The sequence below is a fragment of the Aegilops tauschii genome, chromosome 5 (assembly GCF_002575655.3).
Source record: "Aegilops tauschii subsp. strangulata cultivar AL8/78 chromosome 5, Aet v6.0, whole genome shotgun sequence".
Classification (NCBI taxonomy): domain Eukaryota; kingdom Viridiplantae; phylum Streptophyta; class Magnoliopsida; order Poales; family Poaceae; genus Aegilops; species Aegilops tauschii.
This window is the reverse complement of record NC_053039.3, coordinates 402183741-402192700: the sequence shown is the minus strand read 5'-3', so window position 1 is coordinate 402192700 and position 8960 is coordinate 402183741. Positions and strand designations below refer to the sequence as shown.

General features: G+C 45.4%; 1 protein-coding gene across 1 annotated transcript; it reads left to right on the top strand.

The window, feature by feature from the left end:
- The first annotated feature begins 269 nt into the window (after window positions 1-269).
- On the top strand, window positions 270-4750 carry LOC109765271 (probable auxin efflux carrier component 5b). Its single transcript, XM_020324061.4, has 5 exons — window positions 270-1108; window positions 3368-3453; window positions 3542-3699; window positions 3830-3906; window positions 4011-4750. The coding sequence occupies exons 1-5, from the start codon at window positions 396-398 to the stop codon at window positions 4081-4083; spliced, it is 1107 nt and encodes a 368-aa protein (XP_020179650.1). The 5' UTR covers window positions 270-395; the 3' UTR covers window positions 4084-4750.
- Window positions 4751-8960: the final 4210 nt, after the last annotated feature.

Below are 8960 nucleotides of genomic sequence, written 5' to 3'. Positions count from 1 at the left end.
CATGCTTGAGACATAATCATTGTTTCCATATTGACATGAATGGAAAAATAAGCAGAGAATGCCCTGATCCTCGGGAGTGGAGGGGGCAGTGGGCGGCGAGGAAGAAAAGACAAGATCAGGAGGGAGAAGAATGAACGATAGCGGTAGAGTGCGGAGGTTGCGCTGCGCACTACGGCTATCCTTGGTGAAATGATGCTGATGCTGACTGTGAATCCCTTTCTTACTTTCTGTTCGATGCCAAAGTTCTGCAAATCAGAATATGTTCCGCATACATGCATGCAACTGCAACCTCGAGCCCACATATAGGCACCCAGAAACGGCACCGAAACACATCGCGCGCTTGTGAGTGTTGTGAGTTGTGAGTTGTGACGCGCGAACAGAGCGTGGCGGAGGAGATGATCGGATGGGGCGACGTGTACAAGGTGGTGGCCGCCATGGCGCCGCTCTACTTCGCCCTCGGCCTCGGCTACGGCTCGGTGCGGTGGTGGAAGCTCTTCACGCCGGACCAGTGCGACGCCGTGAACCGCCTCGTGGCCTACTTCGCGGTGCCCTTCTTCGCCTTCGACTTCGCCGCGCGCATGGACCCCTACAAGCTCAACTACCGCGTCCTCGCCGCCGACGCGCTCTCCAAGCTCGCCGTCGCGCTTGTGCTCGCCGCCTGGGCCGCCACATCCACGCGCTGCTCCCGCGGTGGCGCCAAGCGCGGTGGGGGCGGCGGGGAGCTGGCCTCCTCGTGGTGCATCACCGGCTTCTCGCTGGCGACGCTGAACAACACGCTCGTGGTGGGCGTGCCGCTGCTGGACGCCATGTACGGCGGGTGGGCGCGCGACCTCGTCGTGCAGATATCGGTGGTGCAGATCATCGTTTACTTCCCGCTGCTGCTGCTGGCGTTCGAGGTCAGGCGTGCGTGCGGTGGTGGCGCAGGGAAGCCTGACGCGGCAGCGGCCGTTTCAGCGAGCGAGGACGACGTGGAGGACGGCGGCGCGGAGGGGAGGAGGCGGCGCCAGCCGGTATGGCCGTTGGTCAGAGCTGTGTGGCTCAAGGTGGCACGGAATCCCAACGTTTACGCGGGCGTCCTCGGGGTCGCCTGGTCTTGCGTCACAAACAGGTACGATCCGTATTTCTCTGCATGCACGGACCACACTTAGCTACGTGCAACTTTTTCTCTGGGAGGACGTGATGTTGTTACGCACGAGTCGAACGTCAAGACGGTCTCGATAGTGTGGCAGGATCACATCCTCGTTTTGGTGCTTTCTGTTTTTGAGAACAAAGTACAGACACAGGCGATCATGTGCGTACACTCGTCTCTGTAAACACACACGCACACCCTATCCCTATGAGCATCTCAGAGAGATTGAGACTGAGCCGGCATGTCATCTTGAGATTGATAAAGTCACCACAGGCGCTTCTTAGTTGAGGGAACGTCTTCTTCCACTAAACGCGTATCGCCTGAAATACTAAAATAAATCCAAGATAATGCGAGAAGCAGGACTTGAACCCTGATGGGCTGGGATACCGCTATCCACGGTCCACCTAATCATCTAACCACATGTTGGTTCGCATCATCGTTTTGGTGCTGGAATATATGCAAAGACTCGTACGACATGACGGAAAAATGTGATTGGGATGTGTCATGGAAAAAAGAACACTTATTGGTTGGGTTAAGGATAGCTAACCACTCTTGCAGTTATATCAAATTTTGATAGATTTCTTTTGTCATGTCTTTTTTCCGAAAAAGGATATATGGGTCAAATAAACCACTACAAATACCACTGAAAAATTGTACATCAAAGTCCATGAGGGTTGACTGCCCCTATCCCCCGAACAGGCAGACGGCGCCTGCCTCATGCCGCTCCATCATCGGAGCCAACCTGTGTTTTCGATCACGGACGTGAAGTTATCAAGGTCACGTCTTGCCAGACCAGCGTTGTGGAGAAGAAATCGTTACCGCTGAAAGAGCCACAGATACAAGAGTCAAACCTCCATTGTTTCTCACAAGCCTCGCAAGCACCGGAGGCCATAGCGATGTGGTGGAGGCGAACCCGAAAAACCAAACGACAAAGGGAAATAGTTGTAACCGCACCAACAAGCCCTTCAAACTATAATCTCATCGACCAGAATGGCCGAGCCGAAAATATGTCATCGAGTCATCGGCACAGTCGTAGACGACCCGTTGTGATGGGGAGACTCGAGGGAACCTTATACACCTGCTTGGCGTCAATGTGCCGCCGAAGAAGGGAGAGAAAACATAACACACAAGAAAGTCAAGAAGGAATGATAAAAAAATAGAGACTTGCAAAAATGTCTTGTAAATAAAGGACTTTAAATCATAGGATGACAGTAGAAATTCCCAAGGAATGCATCAGTTTGACATCAGTTCCATGGAAAATCAAATATGAATCCAAACCTTATTTATTCCAAAATCAATCCTATTTTGATGTCTCGAGGCCAATTTTAGTTTTTGTCCCGAATCCAATGCAAAATAGTTTTCACCCTTTACTTTCAATGTTGGCCGTATTTGGTTCTGTGACCATCAAAGTCATATGAGGCAATCATACACATTGTAGCCCCGTCAAGACACAAAATAAGACAAGTTAGAAAATGGTGAGAAATTTTCAGGAGGATTTGAAGGGGAGAAATGAAAAATAAATAAAACTGATGACAAAATCAAAGTAAAGGTAGAAAGGTAAAAAAATAGAAAACAAAATATGTAAAAGCTTAAAAGTATTTACTTACAATTTGGGAATTGTTAATGTTAAAAACCTAAAGGTTCACAAATTTATGTTGGAAGTCAATTAATTCAAGAAATATCTCAAATAATTTAACACACATGAACTCACAAATGCATCACTTAAAAAATAATATGTTCTAATACTGTCGGATGTGAGTTTTTCTATGAAGAGAACGGTAAATGTTGTAGCAAGAGCGGTAAACTGAAAAGTTGTAGGCCTACAATTAAACTGTGAACGATCGATTCACAGCACAACGATATAATCCCAACATATAATAATAACGCAGAGTTGCATCAAAGTTAATGGAACATGTACCAACTGTCCCTTCTAAAGTGTTAAGCAAGCTTAGGTGGTTCACACTAAGAAATAACTGAGGCAGAACAAATACCCCTTGTTAGTGGGACAGACGAATAAAGAAGAGACTGTGTGCTCAACAATCTATAATTAGATCAACTTGCAGGCAAATCAGATTGATTCTTGTTGCATCCGGTGCACTTTGCATTCATACCACTGCTGCAGACAAAGTAGCACATAGACCTGTCCGGACGCCGGCACACTGGCACCTGGCATCCTTCTGAACGTACTAATACTCTTGATCGGCCGTTCCTCAGTTAAGTAGTTCCGTGCATATACAGGTGGCACATCGTGACGCCGAGCATCATCGAAGGCTCGGTGCTGATCATGTCCAGGACCGGCGTCGGGCTCGCCATGTTCAGCATGGGTAAGCTAGCTAGCAAATTGCTGGAACAGAACTCACGAAATTGCCGTGTGTCTGTCTGTCGATGTATGAGTTGGTTGGCTGCATGCAGGCCTGTTCATGGCGCTGCAGGAGAAGATCATCGTCTGCGGGGCCGGCCTGACCGCGCTGGGCATGGCGCTGCGGTTCGTCGCCGGCCCGGCGGCCACCGCGGCCGGAGCCGTCGCCCTGGGGCTCCGGGGCGACGTCCTTCGCCTCGCCATCATACAGGTCACACCCTACAATCTAGTACTTCAAAAGTTCTATTTCTGAATGATGTACACTACATCGACTGACACGCATGTTGTTCGCCGTGTCAACGCTCTTGCTTCACCTGGCGATTCGATCGATGTACCGGCAGGCTGCGCTCCCCCAGTCCATCACCACGTTCGTGTTCGCCAAGGAGTACGGCCTGCACGCCGATGTGCTCAGCACCGCGTAAGTAATGGAAGTAGTGTTATAACTACGTCTGTCTGCTTGGTTAATTAGGCTTCGTTTCTGAATGCGTACGTTATTGTCTGAAACTGTGCTGAATCTTGCAGGGTTATATTCGGAACGCTGGCGTCGTTGCCCGTGTTGATCGTGTACTACATCGTTCTGGGCTTCGTTGGATAGTTAGTTCGGCCTTATATATAAGTTCTATATTTCTCCCTAACCCTAGGGACTGACTAACCGATGAGTAAACTGCATGTACTAGGTTGTAGTAAGTTGTAACGGGCTCTTCTGCAAACAATGATCACTGCAACTAACACCCTCTGAATTGCGCACATTGGCCCCTCGTTAATAAATGGAGCTCCATATGTACCTGTTTATTCTCATTGATAAACTTATCGTAGGGGCGGAGAATTTGTGGGATGCGTGAGTGTCAGGCTCATTACTGAATCTACAGTTATTATCTTTAATTAGCTGTATTAGTTCCAGCACACTCTGAAGATGCTTCGATCGAGATAAAACGGCCTGAATGAAGCTAGTGAACCGGTACACGGGCCACTACAGAGATGACGTGAGTGATATCCGATCTCCATCCAACGGCCTACATTTAATCACCTAGCTGGCGCATTCTATTGTTTCTGATCATGTCACATTGAGCTTTCTCTTTTCCACCTTTTACTTCTTCGGTGTAATGTCTCCTTATAAAACCTAGGAGTCCTACCGGAGAGGGCATCAAATTGTAATCGGTTGTAAACCCTAGCCGCCATTGTAATTGTTGGCCTCTACTTTTCCCTTTGATAATATAAACCCTAGCTAGATTCCCCTCTGAATTCGGGGCTAGCTACTGAAATTAGTGAGCGAGTGACCATGATCCTGACGGTGAGTTGTCTCGGGCGTGTTTGGTTCATGTCCGACTCTCGTGCGTGTTTGGTTCATGTCCAGTCACAGGTGTCCGAAATCGGATGCCGAGATCGCTACCGCGCCAGGTAGTACCGCCGAGAAGCAAACTAAATAGGGCTCCATCTCGCATCTCGGCTCTTCAATCACCACAAAAGTGTGGTAGCAGAGCAAGACCCACATCCAGCAAGTGTTGTCCATTGATTCGATTACAGATTTATGGCCGAAACAAATTAGAGCTTGCAAAATTCTATCAACCAATGACCTTTATCCTTCTGTGGATCCCGTTGCCAAAAGAGTGTGGACGACATTGGGTGCCGATGTTGGTTTCCTTTTCTTCCCAGTTTCTATGCATCTTCTTATTTCTCCTTCGGGATCCGTACTTTTTTGTTTTTTGTTTTTTTTTATAATTTTGCTTTTCAAGTTTTTTATATGCTATGTATCTTTATAAACATGAACTTATCCATCTAAAAAAACATGGACTTTCTAGTAATGCACAATGAACATTATTGCATGGACCATAAACATTTTTAATAGCGATTAATATTTTAAAATAAGCAAAAAATGTAACACCCAATTATTTTTTTTTATAATATATGTTAAGTTTTTTTAAATACATGATGACAATTAAGAAATACATGCGATATTTTTCAATACTTAATGGATATTTTTAGAACATGTGATGATTTTTTTTAAATATGTGATGATTTTGTTAGAAAGTATGCAGAAAATATTTTAAAATATGTGATAAATAATTTTCAAACACGTGGTGAATATTTTTCTAAAGTGCGACAAATATTTTTTTAAAATACAGTGTGGACATGTTATATGCACAGTCGTATTTTTTTCTCTAATATTTTTTTATTTTTAGTTTTTTAACTATTTGATCTTTTTACTATATAAACAATTTTTTTAGGATGTCTATAAATAAAATTAAATAATGCAAGGAAAACACAAAATATGTAAATGGGCGAGCCTACCGTGACACTGTCTATCCCACACGTAGGACGCGGAATAGGAGGTCTCCGCTAGCATTGGGTCGCTGCGTCCATGCGCGCGAGAAGCATCCGACCGGTCGCAATCGTCTTGTCCCTCTAGCCGCGTCGCCATTGCCGCCGCCCTGCCATCCAATCCGAGGCATCGACCCCTGCCATCATGGCGGTGGGCCGGCGCCCCGTCTTTGCCTCGGCATCGGCGCGTCGCCTCGCCTTCGGCTCAGGAGCCCTTTGCGTTCTTTCGTGCACTGCATGAGGCATGAGCTCGATCGTGCTACACTGCTACGTGCGCCTCTTCCTCCTTCTAAAAAAGCAGCTAGGGGTTCTGCCTCTCGCCGACTCCGACGCAGGTCCGCCTCATCTCCGGTGGCCCTAGGGCCATGGAGGCGTGGTGGATCCTGCCAAGGGCCGGCGGGAGGGCTTCGTTTTTAGTCGTTTCTTTCAATTTTGTTAGGGTTTGTGTTCTGCTCAGAAAGACGAAACGGCGGCGGCTTTCCGAAGATGGAATAAAGGTCTCCCCGCCTAGCCCCCGTTCCAGTGGTGCATCTAGCATCGTTGGTGGGCGTGTGGAGGTGTGTCTCCGGCGGATCTATCTTTGGTGGATTTGCTCGGATCTCGTTGGTGTTCGTCTACGTTCGTGTGTCTTCGGATTGGATCCTTCTGATCTATGTTATTCTTCATCTATGGCGATTGCTGTTCTGGTGCGCTGGTCTTATGGGGCCTTAGCACGACGACTTCCCGACTGTCTACTACAACAAGTTGTGCCTGACTCTGACGATGGAGGGGCGATGACGGCGGCGCGCCTTCGGCTCGCTTCAGTGCTTGTAGTCGTCGCTAGGTGGTCTACGAATCTGGATGTAATTTTTATTATTTTTTATATTCATTGTACTGCCATGATGAAAGATGAATAGATCGAAAGATTTCCCGAAAAAAAATGATTGATGAACACGTGTTCGGCCACATTTGCTTACTTACTTTGGGTCCGTCCAAACATGATGATTTGTGCCAGCACGTTTTGCGCGCGTCTCAAGACTAGCTAGCACTAGCAGTAGTGGCGGTTTTCGTCTCTACCACTCCGGCTGGACCGATCGCCATCTCTCGCTCCATTGCCGTGCTCGCAATATCGCATCACACGCATGCGGTCTTTCTTTCTTTCTTTCTTGTATGCATGCATTTCCTTTGTGCGCAATTTATCAGATGATCGATCGTGTTTCGTGTACGTACGAACCTGCTTTGATGATGTACCGCACAAATTGGTTGCAACTGCATCGATGCGGACGGGCCTAAATGAGGCGGTAGCTGTTCCTTCCATGCTAGCCACCCTGATGACGTTTTAAGATGGGCTGCGCTGGCGATCATCACTATGTTCCTTTTCTGAGACGCGTCTCACTCACGAGGACAGGTGGATGGGCACCGTCCATCTGTCCCGTACGGTGGGCATGCTCATATTGTCGATCGACCTCTCCAATCGCATCAGCAGTAGTCTAACCCACCAGAGAATATCCACTTATCTCTGAAGAAAACCTGCAAAAGTTAGGGTACAGATATTCAGCTAGTACTATATTTATTTATATTAGTTAGAAAAAAACTACTGCATCTATCTAGAAGTTTAGATGTCTTACCGCCGCGCTAGATCGTTTGTTGTTATGCAAGTGATGAAAACCTAATTAATCCTAACACAATCAGAGATGAATCTCTCTCAGACAATCTACCATTCAGCAGGTGATCGACCAAATTGACTTTCTTTACCAGTCTTAACTACCGACTCTCTTCAGCAACCCTACCAACAAATTAATTTGAAGTACGAATGCAGTTGTGTATATCTCTTTTTTAACGGTCATTTCATCTATGCTACTACTATGTCTATCAATGTTTTTAAGAGTGCCTTGGCTTCTGCATCATATGATATACACAACATGTCTATGCCGACTGATTTGTTGAATGCATTGGTTTCCAATCGTGGATCTTTCTTCGACAATAATGGCAGTAGTTCAGCCATCCAATAGGCAATCAATGAACATGACCATGTTAAGAAATCGAGGAAATTGACTCTATATATCAGTTTTAACCATCAATCTCTCTTTGCTAATTATGTTAGGTTTATTCCCTCAAAAAAATTATGTTAGGTTTACTAAAATTTGATAAATAAACAAAACAAAAATAAAACAAATGAAATTGTCATAACGCAGCCTCAACAAACAGGAAACTTCAGTATTTCCACTTCCCGCTTTTTTGTCACCAACCTTCTACTGACCAGCGCCAGATGGCTGACGTTTTGATGTGCCTTGATTAGATGGCTGATGCCTGAAATTTACTCATGTAACCTCACCGGTGCAAAAATAGAAAAAAATGTATGTGGGCCATTGGATCTCCGATGGATGGCCCAAATTGATCACGCGGGAGGGGTTCTATCCATTTCAAAAAAAAAAAATCACTAACTGCTATATACAAAAAGGAGTTCCACACTAGCTCCCGCATGCAATCTTGACCATCATCCATTAGAGATCCAACAGCCCACGGGGGAGGGCGTTTTGGCTCCCGAGTGCATTTGCTCTCGCATGAACAGGGAAAAAGTAGTAATTTTTTTAAACAAAATCTGATTTTTTTTTTGTAGATGTTCTTGTTAGTGTCACAAGCATGCTTGACAATTTTCATGCGAAACGAAGTAACAATTGGTGTTCAATTTGTTCTTTTATGCAGGCCAATATGCTTAACCTTTTTACCTAAAAAATTGCAGGTGGCATTTGGATGTGACTATGAACACATCCATTTTTTGTTCGGATTTTTTTTAACATTTTAAAAATCATTTTCCGCGCTTAGGAGCACGTGCACCCGGTAGCCCGCGGCCCATGTTTTTTCTCTATTTTTCTATCTTTTATTTTTGCAACCTAAGCTTGTCTACTAGTTCTGGCTTTGCAAAGCGTATGCATGTAACACATTCATAACTACTCCATCTGTTCGCTTTTACTCTTGGTATAAGATGTTTCTAAAGTCAAACTTCATGAAGTTTGACCAACCTTGTAAAAAAATACCAACACTCACAATATGAAATCAGTATATTAGATACATTATGAAACCAATTTCATATTGTATATATTTCAGTATTGTAGATGTTGATAATTTTTAATATAAATTTGATCAAACTTTAAAATTTGACTTAAGACAAAT